At 37.9% G+C, this 26,875-nt stretch overlaps 1 protein-coding gene across 1 annotated transcript in view; it reads left to right on the top strand.

Moving 5' to 3' along the window:
• Nucleotides 1-26,875, top strand: part of cdh7a (cadherin 7a) — a 107,181-nt gene that overhangs the window by 34,154 nt on the left and 46,152 nt on the right. Inside the window, exons 3-6 of the mRNA XM_053486696.1 lie at nt 5,357-5,651; nt 19,759-19,878; nt 26,205-26,372; nt 26,682-26,869. Coding sequence (XP_053342671.1) covers nt 5,357-5,651; nt 19,759-19,878; nt 26,205-26,372; nt 26,682-26,869 — 771 coding nt within the window. The remainder of the gene's footprint in view (nt 1-5,356; nt 5,652-19,758; nt 19,879-26,204; nt 26,373-26,681; nt 26,870-26,875) is intronic.

Below are 26,875 nucleotides of genomic sequence, written 5' to 3'. Positions count from 1 at the left end.
ACTGAGACAGACGGAGTCGGGCCAGCTGGAGTTATAACAGATCAATAAAACATGAAAGGAGACAAAGGTTTCCTTTTTCTGAAGCGTCACTTCAGTTAGCATCATGTCACCGTGTCACTCCGACCTGCAAGCTCATGACCGCAGTAGAGATTATCGTTCAATAAAAGACAAACATTTAAAATACGGAGTATTTAATACAGAGTGAAACGTGAACTTTGTACGTACAAATGTAAACTGGTGATAAATATCGTCAGTGTGTGTTTCAGAAACATTGTAAAAACGTATAATGTTATAATGCATGTATCCGTGATCAGGATGAAGGTGAAGGTACGTAGTGGTGACAGAGTGATGGAGATTCCATGAACCCGCCGTCAAGCTTCACTGTTTTCTCTTTCCGAATACGCCTTTAATCTTTAACGAGCTTAAATGTGTAAGTACACAGGCCTGATGTCATAACACCACACTGGTATGAGACGGCCAAATTGATGGTTGTTCTTTCATGCTCTTGCTAACAAAAGCACTCATATCTTTCACACACACACACACAGTATTAGTCATTCCGATTCCGGCTCTAGCTGCCGCTGCTGTACACGGCAGTTCGCTGATTCGAGTCGTAAAGCAGCTCCGACTGTAATGACGTGCACTAATCATTTCCCGAAATTAAAATTTCACATAAGACAGCATGTGAAACTTGGAGTTTAACTAAACAGCTCTTTCTCACGCTGTTATTAGACGCAGTAAATCACTGGAGCTCGTGGCTAACAGATCCTTGGTTTACGCTAATTAGACTCAGCTGTCATGGAGAAGCTCATCCTCGGTAAACACAGCACTTTCCGTCCAGCTGCCACAATATTGTAACGCATTTTTATATTCAAATTATTTTTCTTTTTGTGAAACGAACGACAGTGATATCATCTGACCCCGCCCCCCTCCATTCATTGGTGTGTTATTCGGTGTGGTCACCTGGTTCTCGTTAGGCCTTAGTGAGCTGGTCAGTGATGGGAAGTTTGGAGCATTTTAGTGACTTGGTTCTTTAAATCTCATTAATCAAAATGAACAAAGCTTTTTCGTTCTTTTGATCAGAAATAAAATAAAATGTTACATTCTCAATAAACACACAGACCCCAATACGTCTACATACACAAACTTTGGCTATAGTTCCAGTAATGAAAATATTACAATGCAGCTAAGGACATATTATGATAAACAGAATGAGCAGCTCAACTCTTATATCTTCTAGTCCGAGTCGTTCGTTCTTTTGTCACGTGACTCCCATAGACACTATGCAGTGCATCACACAGGAAACAGAATTAAGCGGTTCTTTTCATAAGTCCGAGTCGTTCGTCCTTTTGACTCTATTGCGCTGCGTAGCATCTATGGGAGTCATGTGACTAAAGAACGAACGACTCAGACCAAGATTCGAGAGGTAGCTACTTATTACACATAACCTACGGAGGTTTAGCGATGCTTTGCGCATGCGCAGCCAGTAGAAAATAAAGGAATTACTCTGCTACTCGTTCTTCTGAGTCACGTTGAAGACTCGCTCAAAAACGACCCATCACTACGGTGTAAACGCTGGTTGTTGTGTAGGCTACAGTATGAAGGTGTGTAACCGCAGTGTGTTGTTTATTAAGCTCAATCCAATAACTTTCATCATATCGATGGTTAAAGAGAAGCTATGCAGCTAAGAGTCTCTTTTTTCTTTTTCTCTCTCTTACTATTTATATCTTTTCCCCTCTTATTCGTTCTATCCATTCATCTCTAGCCATCTCTATATACAGTATACAATGTATATATTTCCCCTCTTTCTTTCTTTCTTTCCCTATTACTATTTATATCTTTTTCCATCTCATTCTTTTCCCTTTTTTATATCTGTCTATCTTTCTATCTATCTCTAAAAAAAAAAGAAATGCAGCGTGTTTATTTTGCTCAAAAAGTGGAAATCCAAATCCAGGCCCAAACTGTATAAAGCACTGTGACTGTTCACCACAAACATCACATTAACTATTATATTATATTACATTATAAATATGTGTACTGTACATAAGGTCTAACCGGAAACGGTGAACCGATGAGGAACTGACCAATGACAGGCCGGGGGGGCGGAGTTAAAACAAACTAAAAGAAAAGTAAATGGAGAAGAAATGACACTGAGCTCGCAGGTTTGATTCACGACAGCCGAGTTAATGAGTGTCACAGCTACGTTTAATTCTTTTGTAATTCACGCGGGATTTCTTGACATGACACCTGTAATAACTTTTTTAAACACCTCTTTACCTACAGACGAAATATTTAATGGTTGTTTTGTCTACAGAGCCAAAAAGAGTATTGGTCATGTGATCAGGACAGCATGCTGCACAACACAACTGTCTATCGAACGACTTTATAGCGGTAGCTGACATCACAGTTACACCTTTAAACAGCTTGCTAATGCTTCTCTCCGCCTGCTCATAAGTAGACATGGAGATGTTGAGAAGTGAAACGACCCGTAATAAATACGCAGCTGAGCGACTTTTCCTAGAAACATCCATCTTTCATGATCCAGGGAGTGAAAGACGCGTGATGGAGAACCAAATTCTGTAATGAATAAGAGAAATAAATCATACATTTTAATTAAAGAGAAAGGGTTATTTGAAGCGAACAAATGCAGGCACACGGAGTTGGAAAATCAAGCAGGTTTATATTAGAGACGGGGGAAATGAATTCAGTCACGATTCTTTTGTGCGGCGATTCATGTATCGCCAACTGACTCCTAAATATATGTAGTTTTAATTAATGTATGCTCGCATTTGAAGTGGAGATATGTTGTAGTTCCTCTGTAATCCTACAGGTGGTGCATTAAAAACTATACACACACTGTCAGGCAGCACAACATCCTGTGTGATTAGAGGGAATTATTTTAAATTTGTTTAGAATCGTAACAAAATAAAAAAATAAAATAAAAATTGCAGTGGTGTGAAAAAGTGTTTGCCCCCTTACTGATTTCTTATTGTTTTGCATGTTTGTCACACTTTAATGTTTCAGATCATTAAACTAATTTAAATATTAGTCAAAGATAACACAAGTAAACAAAAGATTTTATTGTATTATTATAGTCTCAACTCAACTCATCTTTATTTGTATAGCACTTTAACAACATGAATGCCCCAAAGTGCTTCACATAAATAATAAAATAACATTGTAATCTAATAAAATAATGAATAATAATAATAATAATAATAATAAAATGAATGAAAATAAAATAAAATAATACATAAATAAAAGATTTTTTTTATAATAGGGCAAACAAAATCCAAAACTACATAGGCCTGTTTTTTTTTGATTATCTAAAACGGCAAACCGAATCTGCACAAGGTTTCGTGATAATATCGTATTGCCTGTTCCCTGGTAGTTCCCATCCCTAATGTTTATGATTCACGCTTACACACACACGCATAGTGTTTTTTTTCTTCTACATTCATTGAAAAAATAAGGCTGAGCAGTCTAGTCACCCAACATATTGCTGATTTAAAGTTGCTCTCCCCGCGAACGCGTCCCTTTGGATTGAAGAAATCTGCATACAAATGCACAAATGCAAAAGCTGTTGAGATCATTTCCAAGATCTCAATGTTTGTGGTTTGGTTTCTCCAGGAGAGCGCTCATTTACAGTAAAAAAATAAATACAAATAAATAAAACGGCAGAAGAAGAAAAAGCTTGCCAGCTCAAATGGAGGAATAAACAAGCCAATAAAACTTGTGTGTTTAACAGAGAGAAGCAAAAAGAAAAAAAAAAAGAAAAGAAAAAAAAAAACGCAAGAGCCACAGCAGTTCCTTATTAGTCAAGTGTTGAGTCTGTAAAGTGTGAGTAATGGTCATTAAAGGATTTCTGTACAATGCAGCAGAAAACAAATGGCACTTGCAGGCAGGACTTTTTTCTTTCTTTTTATATTTCTACACAGAGGAATCCCTGTGGGAATTAGGGAAATAAAACCGAAGTTTCATAAGAAATGAGAAATGAGCACCAGAGAATTTATTGTGTTTACACTAAATAGTTGGAGCTGTAGTTGTGGGTTAAACAGCTTTCTCTAAAGCAGACATTATTTACAGTGAGAACTCTATAGGGATCCTCATGAGATGTAAAGACAAACCACAAATGTATAATATTTATTAATAAATATCAGTTTTAATATGTAGAGATGAAATACAGTATACTGTACACTATATGATGTGACCGACACACTCTGAAAATCTCCCGCTCTAATAAATAAATCAATTTAAATTCTGAATTATTCTTGCTCATGACCGTGAAATGATTCACTGATAACAGAAGAACAAATCAACGTTTTGACCGAAAGAGTCAGTGAGTGAGAGAACGGGGAGTGTCCTAGGTTAAACATACTAACTTAGTGAAGACAAGATTGAATTTCAGTCATGACCAGAAATATTAACTAAGGGATTACCTATTACTTGCTAAAAAAAAAAAGACATGATTGTATCTCAGTCATGACCAAAAATATTACAGAGTCAATCAAACTAACTCACTAAATAAGGCATAATTAAATCTCGGTCATGACCAAAAATATTTACCAAATCAATAAAACTAACCCACTAAATAAGGCAGAATTGAATCTAAGTCATGACCAAAAATATTTACCAAATCAATAAAACTAACCCACTAAATAAGGCAGAATTGAATCTTAGTCATGACCAAAAATATTTACTAAATCAATAAAACTAACTCACTAAATAAGGCAGAATTGAATCTTAGTCATGACCAAAAATATTTACCAAATTAACAAAACTAACTCATTAAATGAGGCAGGATTGAATCTCAGTCATAACCAAAATGATTCACTGAGTTAAACACACTGTATAATCAGGGTTGAATCTCCATAATTACTAAAAACAGTCATTCAATGAAATATACTTACACATCAAAAAAGACAGGATTGAATCTCAGTCATGACCAAAGAGATTCCCCGCCGTCAAGCATTGACCTGCTAACCAAGACAGAAGCAAGTCAAATCTTGAACAGAATGATTCACTGACTCAAACACACAAAATGAATTACAGTTAACACCTAAACGATTCACTGATCCAAGGGACTTTGACCAGTTTGTCATAAACATTGTTGACACCTTTTTTGACAGTTGCAAAAAATAAACAGATTAACATTTAACAGAAATCTAGGTATAATTACGACAAGCGCTAACGATTCGTTTACCAAACTGACTTGTTCGGAAAGACTGACTGGTTCACAGACAAAACGATGTCTTATTTTTTTAAAGTCGCCAAATTTAACAACCAAAAAAATAAATCGGCAACAAAACCTCCATCCGAGAGCTTGATCCTAATGAGCCTTTACTTTTTCTCTCAGTTGCACTCTGATGTGGATAAAGGTGAAGGCAGGGTAAAGTACGTCCTCACTGGTGAAGGAGCCACCACCATTTTCACAATCGACGAAAACACAGGAGACATCCACGCCACTAAGCGCCTGGACCGAGAGGAGCAAGCCTACTACACATTGCGCGCTCAGGCCCGTGACCGTGGCACCAACCTGCTCGTCGAACCCGAATCCGAATTCGTCATCAAGGTGCAGGACATCAACGACAACGAGCCTCGGTTTCCAGATGGACCGTACCAAGCGCAAGTCCCCGAAATGTCTCCAGTGGGTGAGTGTCTCCATCCATATGACATTTAATGTAATCAGTGATTTTATTACTTCAGGTTGAAGCCTGTGTACATGTCTGTCTATCTTTCTGTACTGCAGAACTCTCTGTCTAACTTATTAATACAAAGAAATCACATTCTGTAAGGTTGAGTATCACTCTTAAATCAAAATTTTTAATAAAACAATGTCAGAATTAGAACTTACTGGGTCAAGTAAGTTCTAATCCGTAATTTTGCTCCCTAAAAACAGCTCCAAAGGTAAAAAATTTTAAGAGTAGAGAGTAAGCTTAAGAATTTAGTTTAGTTTATTTATATAGCACATTTAAAAAACAACCATGGTTGACCAAAGTGCTTTACTTTGTCATTGTAAAAAAAAGACAGTGGTCTAGTCTTGACATTATAAAAGCATGAATTACACTTTCAAACCCTTTACACTTAAGGTAGGGCTTGACTTTAGTCAACAGTCTCAGTTGAAAAAAAAAAGGCTTTTATAACAGAACTAATCTGTTTATAAAATTGAAAAGCACCATCAAAAATCAAGCATATACAAAGAAAACAGCAAAGGGCCCAATATAGACCCTTGGGGAACGCCACACAAAAGAGGGGCAGCAGATGAAAAGAATTCACGTAAATTAACAGGAAAACTTCTGCCTGTTAAATATGCCTGAAACCATTTAAGGGCTATGCTGTACTTTTCTGTACTATGACGCGGCTTAAAACCAGACTGAAATTTTACAAAAATACTATGTTCATCTAGAAATTGTTGAAGTTGATTAAAAACAACTCTCTCCAAAATGTTCGATAAAAAATTTATCTTAAAAAGTTTAAATATAGGTCTAAAATTAGACAAAATTGAGGAATCCAAAGTGGTTGCACAATGGCATGTTTAAAGACAGCTGGTACACAGTGAGTGTTCCTGAGCTGAGAGATGTGTTAACCGGATAGATACAACGCTTGACCCAACAGTATCAAAAACATCTTTAAGTAAGCTTGCAGGAATACTATCAAAGGGGCAGTTTGTAGAATGTAGCTGTTTAACTATGTCAGAAAGATGAGAAAATGTAACAGGTTCAAACTGCTAAAAGACAGCTTGGCAAAAAGAGACAATGAAGCAGTTAAAGGGTTAATTGCCCTCAGACCACGAGCAACAGCACAGGTGGAAATCTCTGAGCCAGGAGCAACCGCAGTGAATAAAACAGGCAGGTGATCTGAAATACCTGCATCGCATATTTCACTGACAGTAATACATAAACCATACGACAACACAAGGTTGAAAATTTGTCCTTTTTCATTTGTCAGACCAGTGACAGCTTGCACACGATTAAACGAATCAGGTAGACTGAGAAACTCTTTAAACAAAGGTTTGGATTTACAACACACATGTATGTTAAAATCACCAGTAATTTAAAAAAGTGATCATATTTCAATGCAATCCCTGCCACAAAGTCTGCAAAGTCCTGAATAAAGTTCTTATTATACTTTGGAGGTCGATATACTGTACCACCGCAAATAACACAGTCGCAGCAAAACTCGTCTCAAAAAGCTGCAATCCAAAACTGCTGTAGGAGAGCTGTAAAGTTTCTGAAGCAGAGGACAAAATGGCAGAAAGGAAAAATATTCTCTAAACACTGAACATAAAACTAAACACTGCTCTTCTGTCCAATTTGGTAACTACTGTGTTACTTAACTGGGCTTGTATTCACAAACCTTCTTAAGCCTAAAAGTTGCTCCTAGTCACGAAATTCTATGAAAATTCTTAGAATTATGACATTTTCTTAGAATTTTCCCTTAAATTTAGGATTAAATCTTATTTAAGATAAAAAAAAAAATATTCACAAAACATCTTAGCCCTAAAAACAGCTCCTAAGGTAAAAATTGTTAAGAGTAGAGAGGAGGACTTTTAAGAGCTTAAGAGTTTCTATAGCAGAGGACAAAATGGCGGAAAGAAGACATATTCCCCAAATACTGAACATAAAAATAAAAGAAAACACTGCTTTTCTGTCCAATTTGGTTTTCTTGTTGTTTTACTTCCTTACATCTCTCTTGGATTGTTCGCTACATAATCTTCAAAAGTGCAACTTAAAACATGCAAACATGAAATCAAGGTCAGCCATTTTGCTCCCATTAATCTGAAATGGTATAATAAAAGTAATAATAAAATCAGTATGGTAAATAAATGTAAGAACTTTAATATAGTAACTACTGTGTGGAAATTGGTTGCTTCTAAAGTAAACATATTTTCAACATTTGGCTGTTTTAATTAACATTAATATATTTAGTCTATACAAACATTATGATATCATGTATTCTATTTTCACGAAGAGTGTATTTCAAGACCTTTGCAGAGGTCAGAGGTTATTTTTTTTTAACCAATCACAGTCCTTGAATTGCTGCATCATCCCTAGCAACGGGGTCAACCAAACCCCCTCACTAAGATAAAGGGTTTTTGTACTTTCCTTACTCAGAGTTCCTTACTGAGAAGTTTCCTAAATCACTTTTAGTCTAGGACTCCCAGCTAGGACTTTTTAAGCTAAAATAGGAGCTCTCTGAAAGAATTCTAAGAAGCTTTGTGAATACGGGCTCTGGTTTCTAATCTGGCACAAAACTGTTCATAACTTCACTTCTACTCAACATTCTAATTTCAGTAATGGTGCAGGTTAAACTTCAGGCGGATATCTACAGTACGTACTGCCAAAGTTCCATTAAATTCTGTCCAGAGAGTTTTGCGTGATGCTGTGACAAAATCTGGCTGGACAGACATACAGACATACAGACAGACAAAAATGTTTACCGAGACTGGTTTCGGGTCCTCCAGTGTATGAAACGTAAAGATGTCATTGGAAGAGCGAGTTCTGAGCCCATGTACAGACAAAACCACCTTTCTTTTATTTATATAGATGTTGTGTACAGTTACAGCAAGATGTTGTGTAGTTCACACATGTTTTTACACAAACCAGATTTAGTACTGTACATTTTAATAAATCCTACTCCAGGTTTGCTCCAACTGACCTGAAATAACTACACACACACACACACACACACACACACACACACACACAGAGCACATTAGCTATGAAGCAGGCAAACAAACAAACAGAATAATCTAATTTCAGAAGCTGGAGACGATACATTTGCAATGGATTGCAGAGTAATAGAGGGTCAACATCTCCTGCATCGGGCAGGTGAAACACAAACACACACACACACACACTGAGAAAAAAGTGCTGAAGATGAGCCGTGACTCATCGCTAGCATCTAATGCCTCGCCGTGATGCGCCTCTTAAATCCTGATGCGTTTGACCTTGGTATTGACTTCCTGTTCAAGTGCACAGGTAAAGTACTAACTCATGTTTGTGGAATATTTTGGAAAGCATAAGTTTATTCACTCTACAAAAAAATAAAATAAAAATGTTCTCCGGAGAAATCCGAGCTCTGTTACAGTCCCGTTTAGTTCGCTGCAATTGAATGTTTTTCACGATTATCATTAAACTGCGATGTAAATTGTTGTACATTTGCTGAGAAGCGCTAAGTGTCGGAGTCCTCTCTTTAACACACACTCATCCACATGCTTTCATGGATCAGAAGTGGCCACTTGAAGCACAAGGAGATTTTTCAGTCTCTCGGCGGGAAGAACAGAGCAGCCGAGGTGAAGATTCGTCTCCGTACCGACACGACTATTTTACATTTAGCCACACCCACAAGACTAAAGCCAGAAACACGGCACCAGGGCTGAATATCGATGACTTATGATGAATTGTCACAGCACAATACAAAATCAAAAATACAAAAGTGTTGAGTTAATTTTGCATAAATGTTTCACGTTGTATTTAAAAAAAGTCTTAGTTAAAGGTCTTAGCTTAAAAAGTCCTAGCTGGAAGTCCTAAACTAAAAGTGATTTAGGAAACTTCTCAGAGCTACTCTAAGTAAGAAAAGTACAAAACCCTTTATCTTAGTGGGGGTGTGTGGTCGACCCCGTTGCTAGGGATTATGCAGCAATTCAAGGACTGTGATTGGTTAATAAAAAATAATCTTAACCATTTTTGCCTTAGGAGCTGTTTTTAGGCCTAAGATATTTTGTGAATCATTTTTATTTTTACTAAAATTTAGTCCTAAATTTAAGGGGAAATTCTAAGAAAATGTCATAATTCTAAGAATTTTCTTAGAATTTAATCACTAGGAGCAACTTTTAGGCTTAAGAAGCTTTGTGAATACGGGCAATGACCTCACTCCAGGACATGTTTGGAGCATTGAAAGTGTTCCTGGGAGGCCAGGGTTTTAGTAGTGAATCATGGCTCCGGCATACTGAGAAAACTTTCTACCTTGATGGTCTTCAAGTCCTAGTGAAACACCGGGATAAGTGCATTAGTGTATCAGGGGATTATATAGAGACATAAAGGGAGTTTTTTACTTTCAGAAGTTTGTTCTGTTATTCTGCATGATCATAAGTCCTGGTTTGCTTCAAACACCCTTTGTTTATGACGTTCATGTATGGTTCAACCTTGAAAGTTATGATTTTATTTAATATATTTTATCTAGCATGTATCGTTAAAATGTTGCTAAATGAAATATTATATGACATACATTTGTAACAGGGCGGCGTACAGTAGTGGTTAGTGGTTTCACAACCACAGGATTAAGGGGTATGATTCCCGCCTTGGTCGGTGTGGTGTTTAAAACATGCAGATTACTCTAATGAGTGTGCTTGTGCGTGTCTTGCGATGGTTTTGCACCCTGTCTAGTGCACCCTGTACCCCGCCTCGTGCCCAAAGTCTGTATACGACCCTGTTTACATTATAAGCGTTATAGAAAACAAATATATGGTGCCATTACTTTTGTTCTTGCTCATTGTGTTTGATTCATGTTTCAAGGCTTTCTGACTACTAAAGCTTACTCCTGAATAGTCAACAAACAGAGGATGTTTGGCCGGCGTTCGTTCTGCGCTGCTTAACCGCGCGGAGCGAATAAGAGCTGACAGTCAGGAGTACGAGTCGACACGCTGTTTTATAAACGTAATTAACATGCTGCCCACCAGCATCCGTCCAGACCTGGGAGCAAAGCCATTAGCCTCTGCTGAAGCAGGTGACCCCGCTCTCACCCACTGCTCCCGCAGATCAATTTAAAATCATTACGCCCGAGCACTGATGAATGGCTCTGATTAACGGGAGAATGATTAATTTAATTTGGTAATTAAGGAACAGGAGATTGTTTATGACTGCAGACCTTTCGCGGCACCTCGGAACATCACTCGGACTCCCGGAGTGAAAATTCATAACAGGTGCTTATGAGCGCGATCCCCGGTGCACGGTCATTTTTCAGACGCAACGGCGTTATTAAGATGCTTTAAACATCATCGGCTGGGCTCCTGAGCATCTGATGTTTTCCGTCTTGCTTATTGAATTCCATTAGCAGCTGGAACTGAGCTGCACTCGGATGAAATCAAACCGGGAGCGTTAGCATGCGCGCGACTCAGGAATAGCATTATGGAGCACACATTAGATTTGTACTGATTAGCTAATGACGAGCTCTACAATAGTCGGAAGATCGGATGCCATTCCGGTCTCCTAGAGAAGCTGTAGCAATTCTCTGACTGATCAGGTGAAGTCACGGACGGAAAAAGAAGCTCCGGCTGTGAGAGAAGTTTGGGAGTACACTACACTACGTTCGTGCTCAGAAACAAACATCAGCTCAGGCTCGCAAAGAACAAAGAACTGATTAACATCACATTATTAAGCACATAAGCATCTACATAAGCGCTTCACAGCTACTGATGGCATGTCAGTCATTTAAATGGCTGGACTTTCCCTAAAGGACTCTGGTCATTTGTGATAAAACCTCAGTAAACAACTGTATGCCTTAGAAAACCCTTTTTAGGCTACATAAGCATTTAAAACCCATCACCCGTCATAGTAACCGCTTTTTTTCCAAACAAACAACCATGGGTATTTGTGATTACATGACACTTGAACATGAAACATGAAACACAATGCAAACTGACCTAAACCATTTATAGCTAGTCACACAAGGCTACATAAGCATTAGCTGTCATAGGGCTGCTTAAATAAAAACGATACTTTGTTATACCATTCCATCGATGATCTGCGATTTTTAAAAAGGTACATAAAACTTGCATATATCGTTCATGCCTGGTGACATAAAGCTGCATAAGCATTTATTAACGCATTAGCTGTCATAACCACTGCTTTTCCAAACGAACAACTGGTTCGTGGTATGTGGTTATTCATAATAATGTGACACTTAGGGCCTGTATTTTTTGATGATACATAAAACATGTACATACTTTTTAAAATAAAAATACATGTAACTGACATAAGCCTTCATAAGCATTTACAATATAAAAGCATTAGCTGTTGTTAGGCTGCGTTAGAAGTAATGTAACACAGCACTTTGTCTTTTGGGTAAAGGTACATAACAGATACATCAGCCTTTCATGATGTGTGAGCTGACATACAGTAGTGGCTTCTTTTGTTTAATTAATTGTGATAACACTTCACTAATTACCTTTTTTTTTATAAAGATGCATGCATCCTTTGTGATAAGACTCAACTAGAAGACGGATTTCTATTTATTATTTCAAAAAAGCTACATAAAACACACATAGGCCTGTCATGGCTACTGACATAAAGCAGACACAAACATTTTCTAAGGTATCAGCTGTCAAAATGGCTGTTAAAAAAATGAATAATTATTATTATTATTATTATTATTATTATTATTAGTGTTATTATTATTATTATTATTATTATTATTATTATTATTATTAATAATAATAATAATAATAATAATACTGTAATTTGGGATAACATTTCAGTCAAGGCTTGTATTTTTTAGAAAAGGATCATGAAACCTATATAAGGCCTTTATGACCACTGACATAAGGCTGCATAAGAATTTATTCATGTGTGAGCTGACATAATGGCTGCTTTTGTAAAAACAAATTAATGAAGATTAAAAAAATATTTTTAAAGTTAAACGTTTTTGAGTCTTTCATGATGACTGACCTAAGGCTACATTCAAGGCGATACATTTAAAAATGCATCAACTATTAAAAAAGGCCGTTTTTTAAACTAGAAATAATTTAGTAAATTGCGATAATGTATCACAGTAGGCATTTTAGTTTAGTTTTAGTAAGATATTTGGAACCTACATAAGCACTTCATGAGTCATGACAAAGGTACATAAGCATTAGTAGGCATTCAGCAATCATAAAACTTGCTTTAAAATTCAGTAATGACATTTGTGATAAGCCTCAACTGAAAGCTTAATTTTTTATTATCTTAATTAAATAAAGATACCTTAAACCTACTGTATATAAGCCCTTCATGACCACTGAAATAAGCATTTATAAGGCATGATGTGTCATTATGGCAGTTTCTTTAAATGATTTTTTTATTCATCATTATCATAATAAAAAAAAGAAAAGACAATTGATATAGTAATTTGTAAAGAAAAAAACACTTTACCTTAAACACATCTGTATTTTTAGAAATGATACATGAAACCTTCAGAAACCCTTCATGTCTATCAAACGAATGCATTGTTACTGTATATACTGTAGGCTGCTTTTTAAAAGAATAATAAAAGGTGGTAATTGCACGTACTGAACATGTGTGATGGATAAGCATTAGGTTAAAACCACTGAAGCATTCCAGCATTTCTTTTTTTTTTTTTCCTGAGAACAGTGAAGTGCTGTAATTAATTTCGAGCATAAATCAGCGCTTGTTTAAGTGGAAACCTGCGGAAAGATCTGTTATGAAAAAGAAAAACGACAAGATCGCTTAATCCTTTAATCCTGTTAAAATCAGCACCTTTATAAATTGCACCATCACTTCTTTTTAATCTACTCGTACAGCTGGTTCTCCACTCCCGTCCTCATTATCGACAGTTTCTTAAATTAACGATGCAGCTCAGGAAGGGTTTTAGCTTATGAACTGGAGCAGATGAATTCAGGAGCGAGTTTGGAGCACAGTGTGTCCGTGCCGGCGGATTTGAGGAACCCTGGGGTAGATTGAATGAAAGCCTGGTTTCCCAACAGTCCTCAGAACCGCGACCCGAATGAACCTCGGCTTTTTCATCAGCACGTGCCATTTACAGGGTCAAATAAAAATGCCATGTGTGGCTTATGTGGGATTTTATATGACATGTAAATCGTGGTAATTTAAAAATTTCCCAAAGCCTTAAGTCTCTTTCAGAAATGGGACATTTCTTTTACAGAGAAAAATCCTGAGTTTTTTTTTTTTTGGGGGGCGGGGGGGGGGGGGGGGGTTTAATAGTTGCTGCTGGTTGCTGGTTTATGCTGCAAAAATGCACTGCTGGTTTTCAAGCCTGTAAAAAATATGACCTTATAAATTTACGATAATTTTTTTTTTCCTTTCCGGCAGCGGAAATGTCAGGTCATTCCTGTAATGAAGATTTACAGCATCTTCACAGGAATGGCAGAGTGGAGTGTTGTTTTTTCTTCTTATTCTAATGTGTTCATTTTACACATACAGTAACACCTACATATTATGGTCAGAAAAAAATTATATGTAAAAAAACACTTTTTTGACAAACAAAACGAAACAAAATTGTGGATATTCTGCAGGATATTCGGTAAAACTAAGAAGATAATTAACTTATAAATCTGCTCTGTGTGTGAGCGTGTGTAGATAGACAGATACAGTGGAACCTCGGCATACAAACGCCCTACTTTTAAAAAAATTTTCTTTAAGAACTAAAACTTTAGCGTTTTTGGCATACGAGCGACCAAACCGAACTGAACGGAATGCAAGTTTTGAATGAATGGCTCTTGGAAATACGCGCAACTTAGCCGGCATTCCGTTCAGTTTGGTCGCTTGTATGCCGAAAAAATGCTGAAGTTTCAGCACCATGGGTCCTAAGAATGGTATCAAGGATGATAGCAAGAAAAAAAAGTAAGGCGCTTTCAGTTTGGTTTTTAAGAACAGCCGGTGCCGAGAGGAATCATAAATTAAGATTAGGTGAGGATAAGGTTAACATTTTACTTCATTTACATGTCTTTTCTAAATGTTTTGATTGTTTTTGTATGCAAAAATATGATTATAGTGTTGGAAATTGGTATTATTGGTAATATTTTTAGTGACTGGAACGGATTATTTCCAATGGAAAAATGCGTTTTACAATACAAAATTTAGCTTTTTTTTTTTTTTTACATATTTTGCTTACATATTTTAGATATTTTAGATATTTGTGCATATTTTTGATTTTGAACATGTTTTATGTATTTTTACGTTATCTTTATATTTTTTTACATATTTTTTGGTCTTTGTTTAATTACGCAATTGTACGTGTTTTTACTTATTTGTTTTTTTTTTCGAATTTTTAATGTATTTTTTCATAATTACATTTTTTTAGAATGTAAACATTTTTGATTATATTGTTGGAAATTGATAATATTGTTGATACAGTATGTTTGGGCGCCGGGAATGGATTGTTTGCATTTATTATTTCCTATGGGAAAATGCTTTTCGCAATATAACATATTGCCTAAAGAGTTATCCTCTAGTTAGAGTTAGGTGGTTAAAATTCGTATGGCGAGGTACCACTGTAGAATAGAACATGGTTGCCATGTTATTCCTAGGTTTGGTCCTGTCTCCGCCCCCTGCTTGGTCATGTACTTATTACTCATACACCGATTAGCCATAACATTATGACCACCTGCCAAGATCAAATCGTTCTGCCTTTTGCTGCCAAAACAGCCCGGATCTGCCAAGGTGACCTCTGAAGGTGTTGAGATATCTGGCACCAAGCCGTCAGTATCAGATCCTTTCAGTCCTGTAAGTTGCACATATACATGCAGATGATTGGATCGCGTTCTGGAAAATTTGGAGGCCAGAACAACAGCTTGAACTTGTTGTTGTGTTCCTCGAACCGTTCTTGAACCCTGTGTCAGGCTGCATTATCCTGCTGAAAGGGGCCGTTGCCTTCAGGGAACACCTTGTTTGTGAAGGGGTGTAACTCGGTCAGCAACAATGTTCCACCCACATGAAAGGTTTCCCAGCAGAACACTGTACAGAGCCTCGGCAAGATCACCAGGTGCAATCGTAACCAGATAATCAATTCTCTTCACCTGTCAGGGGTCATAAGGTCATGGATGATCGACGGTGTATATGGCATGAGTTCTTATTTACATTGCAAAGCTCTGATCATGCATTATTGTACGTTAATGTCTAAATTTGTTTCTTTGTTCTGGTTTCCTCGTTCTTGCATCTTGCTTCTTATCTTTGTTTATACAATACAGGCTGGTTTAGTTGATCTTGGGTTAATAAACAGCGCTTTACAGTCCAATCCTACGCATTTCATTACTGTACATGCACCACATCGCATTCATAATACTATGTTACATAGTCATTGTCTGAGCAGCTAGTTTTATAGTCTATTTAATTGTATTTTATACAAATGGATTTGTTATAAGAAAGTACAAACACTAACCTCGGGTCCAAAGCACGAGTTTAACCTTTGTGTCTGAATCAGATCTCATTAAACAGCTTTTTTGAATTATAATAATTCTAAGCAATAGCCTCGGTATGAATGTCCTCATTATCTACAGACGGCTTCCTCCATCGTGAGCCTTATTCCCTATGTCATGCTAACTTTATATAAATGTGTTTATATACTGTAAATGCTGAGTGTATTTCCTTTTTTTATTGGTGTGCATTAGTTAATAAGGATGAAGGAGCTCGTGCATGTTCTAAACCGGAGAAATCTCAAAGATCTAATAGTTAAGCAGCACACGGTGAAGGATTTCAGCTCGATTTTTGTTGCTTTTCTTTTTTCCTTGCGGGTTTATTCCCAGCGGCGCTCTCCAGATGTTTGCGATTTCAGATATGACACAAACCGGGCCGGTCCCCAAAGGTCTTATTTAGTCCCTTTTACGAGCAGGCATGTTAAAGGGTAATCTGTGCTTCTCCCGAGGAGCACCGCAGCCAACGCCAGCCCATAAATCGTGCTCAAATGAAGGCTCGGCACTTTCCATTAAGACGCTTTACAGCTTAAATAAAATCTATCTGGGAATTATTATCCAGGCAGCCAGGCAATATTAAACTTGCCTTTTGCGGTCTCACACCCCGAGCTAGACGTCTGGCTCGAGTTTTAAAGGACGAGCTCTGCGTCAGGGACATTTGCATTCATCCGAAAAAAGAAAAGACCCTGGAGAAGCGGAAGGTAAAGGTTTAGGAGTCGACGGGTTTGAAGTCACAACGTTTGGGTCATTAGGATCCGAACCTAACCTCTGGTTTACTGTTGAAAAAAAACAAATGCTTGTAACATCTTCGCACTCATGAGTCATAAGAGTTTAAAAAAAAAACAAGAAAGCCAAAAAGCCAAATGTTAGAGTTTTTCATCTGACTTTAATTGTATGCTTTGTCGTTTTTGTCTCAGCTGAATTTCAATGAACATGTGGAAGCGATTGGAAAGAAAAAGAAATGAAGCTGCATGACACACAAGCATGTTGCCCACAGTTCAGATTTTTCCTTTGACATGTTCCTCTACTTTCAGGGTTCAGCAGCAGTGCCTCACACAGATCTGCATGTATATATTAGCCGTTTAAAGATTTCTCGGCGCTCATCCTTCATGCGGCGGCGCTCTGTGTGTGTCTTTGACTTTGTAACTATATATAGATGTTTTAAAGGACGGATTCTGTAGCAGAAGGATTCGAAAAATGTAGAAGTATTCGATTGCAAAATGGCTGACGTTTGCGTTGTGGGTCTTGTAATGGAAATCGATCACATTCCACACAGACGTCTTCGTCTCTAAAACAGGGGAACGTGCTGCTGAACGGAGGACTCTGGTTCGGCACGTGTTCAGGAACGCCTGGTTTCTAGCTAGTACCAATCATTTTCTAATCATTACAGTTTTATTTATTAAAGAATGAAACATTATAATAGTGCTGGGTGTTATGGCATCAGTCAATGTCATGATTAACTGAACATTCCACCTCGATTATGATTAATGAACAATTTTTTTTTTTCCCATTCGTGGTTCACTGACGAGGTCTGTACTGTAAATATGCTCAACTATTTTTTGATTTTTGTTTCTAATGAGAGTTCTCTGCCATTGATGCTTCCGTGTCTCAGACTGGACGGGGCGGAGTTATGTGACTACATGTTTCTACTCACAGTCGGGCTGCAACACAAAATAAGCAAAAAATGATTGAACTGGACAATGTTATGTCGATTAGAGGCTCTGAATGTCAGTTTTGATTTCTTTTCAATTAATTACTCTTACAACTGGAGCGTCCAAGTAAAACAAGTGTCTGTTATCACTGGACTTAATGTTACATTGGGTTATGTTACATTATATTACGTTATATTAAGTTATACTACATTACATTATGTTACGTTACATTACATTACGCTTTGTTACATTTTATATGTCGTTATATTATGTTACGTTGTTATATTATGTTACATTGTGTCATTATGTTATATTACATTATATTATGTTATGTTATATTAAGTTATGGTATATTATGTTATTTTATATAATGTTATATTACATTATGTTATGTTATGCTACGTTATGTTACCTTACGTTATGTTACATTATATTAAATTTTGTTATGTTACCCTACGTTGTGGTACCCAACGTTATGGTACACTACATTCTGTTATGCTACGTTATAAAACATTATGTTCTGTTACACTACATTATGTTATGCTAAGTTATGTTACGCTACGTTATGTTACGCTACAGTATGTTATGTTACCCAGCTTTATGTTATGCTATGTTATGTTAACCAATGTTATGTAACACTACATTATGTTAGGCTACGTTATATTATTCTACGTTGTTACCCTACGTTATGTTACGCTACGTTATATTACATTATGTTATGTTACACTACGTTATGTTACACGACGTTATGTTACGCTACGTTATGTTACGCTATGTTATATTACATTATGTTATGTTACACTACGTTATATTACATTATGTTATGTTACGCTACGTTATGTTACGCTATGTTTTATTACATTTTGTTATGTTACCCTACGTTAAATTATGCTACATTATGTAATGCTACATTATATTACACTACGTTATGTTAGATTATTTATCTTGAGATTACTAAAAAAAATTACAGATTGTCATATCACAGAGAAGCCACAGGCCATAAACCCACCTGTCCTGAATATGTCGGAAAACATTAACCCTTAATCGGGTAAAGCACCACATTTTGGTAACTGTGTCAGTGCCAGTATTAGTACCTCTAAAGAAAAAACACATATTTGTAGAAATAACTCAGTTGCGTTGTGGTGTCGATTTCCACCTCGGGTGTATGTGTGTGGGAATTTGCACATTCTCCACACGTGCTTGGTGGGTTTCCTCCCACAGTCCAAAGACATGTAGAATTGGCTAATTGGCATTCTTAAATTGCCTGTGGTGTGTGAAAGAGTGTGTGAGTGTGTGTGCGTCTGTGCCCCGCGATGGATTGGCACCCTGTCCAGGGTGTACCTTGCCTGTATGGGACAAGCTCCAGCCTGCCTGTGTCCCTTTACAGGATACACACCATAGAACATTAATGAATACATGAATAGAGTATTTTGTATTTTGGCACATTTTTATATATTTAAATAATTGTGCCTTTAAGTTTATCTGTGGTTTTAATATATATATATATATATATATATATATATATATATAGTATACACACTTTTTGTAAACATTATTAGGCATGGAACCATTTTAATGGTACAAAAATGCCAAATGCCAAAAATATAAAAAATATCTTTTTTTTTACGTTATAAAAAACACTTTAAATTCCAGGTATTTCAGTGAGGGCCCTGTAAAAGGTTAATAGTTTTACACTGAATTGATACAAAGCACTGACACTGGAGACTCCTATCATAATCATGCATGAGTATAACTGGAGTGCCTGGCATAGAATGAGCTGTTGCTATAGAAATTATATACAGTAAATATTATATATGAGAGTTTGTGCACTAATATACATAAAAATGTAATTTGTAGCTGCACTAATCTCAGATCTGCTGTTCAGGAAAAAAAAAGCTCAATGTTTTAAATGTGCCAGACTAAACCCAAAGACGGCTGTTGTTGTTGTCGTGTCCACAGGGACATCCGTGGTGGAGGTGAAGGCGACGGACGCAGACGACCCGACGTACGGCAACAGCGCCAGAGTCGTCTACAGCATCCTAGAAGGCCAGCCGTATTTCTCAGTGGAACCAAAGACAGGTACACACACACACACACACACACACACGCACACACACACACACACACACACACACACTCGCAACAGGAAAATCAGAGTGTCCTGGGTTCGGGGAGACTAACGTGCTGATGGGGTTCCACACCTCACTGCTTCACAGTATGGTCTCAGGAGAAAAGACGACTGAGAGGTTTGGGATAATGGGATGAAATTTATTATGTCTCTAGACAGCTGCTGAGAAATAGAGCAGAGCAGAGAAAGTGAGATAAATACATAATAATAAATAAATGTAATAATAAATAAATGCAGGTAATTATTGTTATTAAGTCCGAAAAAAAAAAAAAGATTAATTAATTGGCCATGCTCCAGTGCAAAAGTTTGCACACCCTTAGAATAATGGCAATAATGTGTAGTTATAATCTTTATTTGTGTAATAAAAATAATTTTAGGTATAAAAACTACAATTGTTCTCCCAAATTATAGACCAAAGTTCAAATGCATTAATTATCTATGAAAATTTGAATATTGAAATAAATAAAAATTCAAAATCGCAATTTAAAAGTTAAAAATCATAAAATAAATTCTAAAAAAAAGTGACAAAATGGATACAGCACCACAAATTTCACATTTAGGCAAAGAGAAAATGCGCTTTATGAGATTATAATAAATAAATAATCCAGTTTTTTTCTAAAACATGTAATATTTATGTTTTTTATTTGTAAAATAGTCATTCCTTTTTCCTTTATTATTATTATTATTATTATTATTATTATTATATCTGCTTAATGTTTAATACATTTCAGCTGTAGTTAAATTTTTTAATGACCTTTATTCAGTATTAAGTCTTTATTTAATAAGACCGCTGTTTTGTTACAATTAAGAATAAAGAATGAAATAAAAAGAAACCAAGCAGACATGATCAGCATGTGTTCATTAAAAAATAATGTTTAACAGAAAATAATAAGCATTTTTTATTTTTAATTACCATTCTGTTTAAAGAAAATTTATCATATCATTTATTACTCAGATGAAAAAAAACCTGAGTAATTGTCCAATTCTAGTCCATGATAATACTAAAAAGCATGCGACAGTAAAAAAAAAAAAAAAAAGGTACAGATGGAGAAAATGAAGTGAGGATGTTCGCTGAGTCGTTACAATAAAACCTCGGATTTGGTGCGCAGTCTGTGAGAAACGCTTTCCCGAGCATCTGTTGTTGTCTGCAGTCCTCAGGCGTGAACGGTGACGTGACCCGACGTGTTTCGTGCGTCTGAGTGAGGGAATCTCATGATAGATCTTTACTCGGGGTCGTGATATGCCTGTCTCGCAGGAGCCGGATCGTGGGAGGAAATATTGCAGTTTGAGCAACGGTGACAGCTCATAGACTCCCACAGCGAAATCTCACAAACACTCTTCCACGTCTCGGGATGGGGGTCTCGCTGGACACGGCGGGCAGAGAAACTGAAGTGTAAATATGTGAAGGAGTGAGCTGGCAGGGAAATAACAAGGGAAAAATCTTCACTATAGCAACAAACGAAGAGAAATAAGAGGCAGGACACGGTAGCGGGAGACAGTGTTTGCAAGAAGCTGAGCAATCTCAGGTTTAGGTTGGAGGAACAATTCCAGCCTGGGTGTTTACAGACTATACAGGAAAACAGTATAATACATGTGTTGAGACTGAAAACTGTGAGTTTTAAGAAGCTTTGAAATTTGCACTGATCATTAACATTAACACCACAGACTCGATTCGATTTCCGGCCAGGCTCGATTCCCGTCTCTATTGCAGATTAGTCTAACTGGTGTTCCCAAATTGCCCGTAGGGTGTGAATGAGTGTGTGAGCGAGTGTACGTGTGTGTGCCCTGCGATGGATTGGCACCCTGGCCAGGGTGTACCCTACCTCATGCCCCAAGTCTCCTTGAAAAGGCTTCAGGCCCCCATGACCCTGAATACAGGATAAAGCGGTATAGATGATGAGTGAGTGAGAGTGACTAAAGATCTGAGCAACAAATTGTGATGGAAAGACAACTGGGTGAAAGCATCTCCAAAACAGCGGGTCTTGTGTTGTGGGCCCGGTATGCTGTGATTAGAACCTACCGTACCAGAAGCATTCCAAGGATGGACAACTGGTGACCCAGCGACAGGGTCACAGGCTCCCAAGGCTCAACGATCCATGGAAGCACAGAATGCTGAAAAAGTGAATGCTGGTCTTGACAGAACACTTAGTGCATCACAGTTTGTTGTGTAGAGGACTGAGTAGCTGCAGACCGGTCAGGGTACCCATGCTGACTTGTGTCCATCACTGAAAGAACCAACAATAGGCACAAGAGTGTCGGAGTAGAAGCACAAAGCAATAGGTGGTTTGGAAGTAGGTGGTTTGGTCTTATGAGTCAGGTTTTCTTTGTTGACGGGTGCATGTGCCTCCCTATCTCAGAAAAGAAATGGCCACGGGATGCACCATGGGAAGGAGGCGAGCCGAGACAGTGTGTAATGCTCTGGGCAATTTGTTAGTGTGAAATGTGAATGTTACCTTGACGCATACTATATGACCTACCTCACCATTGGTCCAGACCAAGTACTCCACCTCAATGGTATTCCCTAACAGCAGTGGCCTCTTTCAGCAGGATAATACACCCTGACACTCCACAAATGGTTCAGGTGTTACCTTGACCTATAAATTCCCCAGATGTCAATCTGAGCAATCCATGGAGGCCCAACCTTGTAACTTAGAGGACTTAAAGGATCTGCTGCCAGATACCACAGCACACCTTGTGGAGTCCATGTCTCGCCAGGTCAGAGCTGTTTTGGTGGCACAAGCAGAGCTGCACGATATTAGCAGACATCCCACCCTGCAAATACTCATTTCGGGCAGAAGCACAAAGAGATTTCAAGTAAATCCACAAGTGCGCACAGCCAATCAAATACTACAGGTGATTTGAAAACCCCAATCAGAATACAGTGCAAGGAGAAGCGCAGGACTCAGACCAAACCCAGAGATCATGCAAACTTCACACACAATCTGTGTCTGAAATGAAATGAGGTCTAATATGTATAGCTATAGTGTATTTTTTTTTTTAAAGAAAACAAATCCTGATTCAACGCTAAAGATTTAAGCACAGCATGCCACTGGCTCTGTAAGTGCATCTCTGCATCTACCTCAAAAAGAAATGTGGATGAGATTAAACGCTCTTTGCTTCCATCATTTCACTGTTAGCAAAAAAAAAAAAAAAAGAACAAAGCTTGAATCATTTTAGCAAACGGTAAAAATCTTGACCCGCAAACGTTAAAAGTACCGAAAATGATCAAAGTTCGGGAACTTCGAAGCCCAACATGCTTCCAACGTCATGTCTAATTTACTCAGGTGTCTTAATGATTATTGACAGGTCCTTCACTACTGCCAGACACACCTGCAACTGAAGGAAAAGCGCAAGAGAAGAGAAAACAGTACAGTGTCTGAAGTGATTAAGACCGTGGCATTGAGCCTGCTATTTTGATTCACACTTCCAGAGATGGCTGTCTGAACCTGACAATCATCTTCATGCTTTGGACACCATTTCTCAAACATCTGTCAGATTTGACATCCAAGTTTCTCCAAGCCGAGTTGCCTGTATCCGCTCAACCTGACCCAGTCAACAGCTGTGTCTTTCCTACTCTTATTCCTTTAAAAATGTTGTTGTTATTTCACCAATTTTCTCCCAAATTAGTCCTAGCCAATTTCTGCCCATACTTATATCTCCCTCATCGTGAAACAGCTACCCAGCCAAGAGAGCTAATTATCATCCAGAGCTCACTGAAACTCTCAGCCAAGGAACCAAGGCTAGTTGGAATAGCTTTGGGATTGGAATGTAGAATTTGACTCTAGGCAAATCTCAAGCAGTCCAACACTAGACCAGCAAGCTTATAAAATGGTCCTGGTTCAATAAAAAAAGCACAAGCAAGACACGAAACATGAGGGAGGAAAACAGACCAGGAGTTGAATTTGGACAGAATTTTGTTTGACTGTAGCAGCAGCTCCCAACCCTCGTCCTGGAGACCACCTGTCCTGGACATTTGAGGGTTTTCCCTGCCAGGTTTATCATTCCAGCACCAAGACTATAAACAAAAGAATATTGTCCCACAAATCAATGCAAACTCCATTTTAGGCCACTAAAAACGTCCCCTTTGGAAAAATCCTTCCAGGATGAAGATAGAAGGAGCCCTAATGAGCATCGTATAATATGCTGTATTATATTGTTTTATTGTAACAATATTGTTTTTGAAAGTAAGTTAGAATAACTTAAATGTTGAATGAACAACCTGAACACAACGTTGCTCATACAACTTCAAAACAAAAGCCTTTATTCTGAGCGTTTATGTTGATTAACATCAATTCACAAACGTCCAACCACATCCGTTAAGTATGTAATAGGGTTTAGAATTCCGAACGGAGATTGGACCACAACAGCGTCTCGTACACAGCTTTTCTCTCATTTCAAAGTGTTCTTAGTCTCTTAGTGTTATAAGGTCACTCCATTTTTCTGAAATATTACCGTGAGTTGCATCTTAGCTCGCAATTTACTCTGCTGTAACATGGTGTTTGTACAGCATCCAAACTGCATCTTGTCCGCTTTCAAAGGACAGCCTCTAAGCGCTTTCTGTTTTTACCCTTTTGGCTGCTTTCCAGTTTTATATTTTAGTAAATTGCTGTTCTCTTGTATTTTTTTGTGGCACTCATTGTAATGTATTCACAATTTTACTAGCATCAACAGCATGTTCCCTAGAGGTCCAATGGTTTGCACACCATGGTTAGCGCTCTCACAGCAGCGTCTGGAGTACGAGTCCTGCTCAGACCATCGTCATATGGCTTTGAAGTTGTTTTTGCAACATTGTAATCGGAGCTGTGATTCAACATTAGCCATTATCGTGTAGTTCTGATGTCATTTCATCAACATCAATCAAACTTCTAAAAACAACCCAACACCAACATGATCTCAACATGTCGTCAATGTTGTCATAATGTTATGACGAAGAAAATTTTCAGCTGAGTTAGAAACTCTGTTTTCAGTGTTGATATGCAGACAGGATAAACAGTGTTTTTTCGTGTGGAAGAGCAGAAGAGTAGAAGGTGACATACTTGATGAGAACTTTTTTCAGGCTTCTGATTGGCCAACCTGGTTTATCGTTAGGTTTCTCTTGCCTCCTGATGTTTCAGCACGCTTGAACAGCAGAATAAAGAATAATTTAGAGGTTTTTCAAGAATGAAGGAGATACATACATGTGCACTAAGCCTTAGACCATTTTTTTTAAAACTGTAATTGGTTTTGGACAGAATTTCTTAACAGATTACAGGCGTAGGTTAGTTTTTGACAGAATTGTTTTACAAAGCTGTAAACCCTAACCCTAACCCTAACCCTAGTTTTGGAAAGATCTAAAGATCCCCCCCCCATAGGTTGAGAAATCTTCCTTAGAATTTTTCTTAAAGCAAATCTAGGCCAGAATGTTTTTTTAACTCTGACAATACTCAGTTTTGACATAATTTTGACAGCCCTAATTTTTTACAGCCCTTTTTTTTACAGCTTCTCTGTAAGAAGCATTAAAGGTATACAGTATCTAGGACACTACAATAAACTACTACGAAGGGCTCTGAGTAAAAGCCTTTTTAGAGATTTAGAACTCCTGATTATCCAATAAAGACTTAAAGAACCTTTGATGTACCTTTTGTTTTGTTTTGTTTTTTAAACAGATTACAGATTCCCTGCGGTAAGGTATTGTTCTCAGTTTATTCGTCATCTTTAATGCGATCATGAACCGAGTGTCGTCCACCAACTCTGTCCGTCAGCATGGGCAGTTCTCTGGTGTTTATTAGACTGCACTTTTTCAGTGTATAGATTAATTTTTAGCAAATTTGTTCCCCCAGCATGCGGTAGCAGCACAGAGCAAATAGCAGTGTCTATTGATTAGGGTTTAACTGAGCAGTCTAAGCTCAGGACGGATAAAAGGGTCACTTCATGGCGGGGGAATTAGTCATCAGGCGAAAATGCCAAAACCAACAAAGATCAGGAGAGAAAATTAATTCTGGGTCCAGCAAAGACATTAGTAAAGATCATCGAGCACTATTATGCTTTTCATGAAGGATAATGCAGGATTTTAAAATAAGATAATCCTATTTTAATTATGGCAAGCCTTCATTTGGGTGATGATTTACAGACTGCCATTCGTTTAGCACTCCAGCGTGACCTGAGCTTGACCCTGATGGCTGATGATGATGATGATGATGAGTACATTGGAGCAAAACCTCATGCTTGATCTTGCCTTTGGGTCCAGATAATTCTGTGTATTTTACAGCATTGTAAAGATCGTCACATGATGTTGCAGGTGTCGTGAGGACGGCGCTGCCCAACATGGACCGTGAAGCACGGGACCAGTACCTGCTCGTCATCCAGGCTAAGGACATGGGAGGTCAGATGGGCGGCCTCTCGGGGACCACGTCCGTCACCGTCACCTTAACTGACGTGAACGACAATCCTCCGCGCTTCTCACGAAGTACGGTCCTCGTCTTCGCACATCCATGATTTATTTAATGTAGTGACAGACATGATATGTGAAAATAAATTAGAAAACCTGCTTTGTTCTTAATTGTACATAATTAACAAAATACTACACAGAGCTGCGGCATTAGATCTAACACTTCAGACGATGACGTTTTTCCCTAGTAGCGTTAGCATCACATATGCAGCAGGCAGCAGAGGGGGGACACGGCACAGCCGCCAGATGATAAAAGAAACCAGAAATAGCATCATCAATAATTGTGTGTGTCTGTTGGTGTTTGTGTGTGTGTGTGTGTGTGTGCAGAATCCTATGAGTTCAGAGTGTCCGAGTCGCTGCCCGTGGCTTCAGTGGTGGCCAAGATAAAGGCCTTGGATGCAGACGTGGGCCCCAACGCTGAGATGGAGTACAGAATTATCGAAGGAGATGGCCTCGGGGTTTTCAGGGTCGAGCCAGACAAAGACACTCAGGAAGGAGTCATAACTCTGCTGAAGGTGAGT

This window comes from Clarias gariepinus, chromosome 25 (assembly GCF_024256425.1).
Source record: "Clarias gariepinus isolate MV-2021 ecotype Netherlands chromosome 25, CGAR_prim_01v2, whole genome shotgun sequence".
Lineage (NCBI taxonomy): Eukaryota > Metazoa > Chordata > Actinopteri > Siluriformes > Clariidae > Clarias > Clarias gariepinus.
This window is presented reverse-complemented; position numbering and strand designations above follow the sequence as displayed.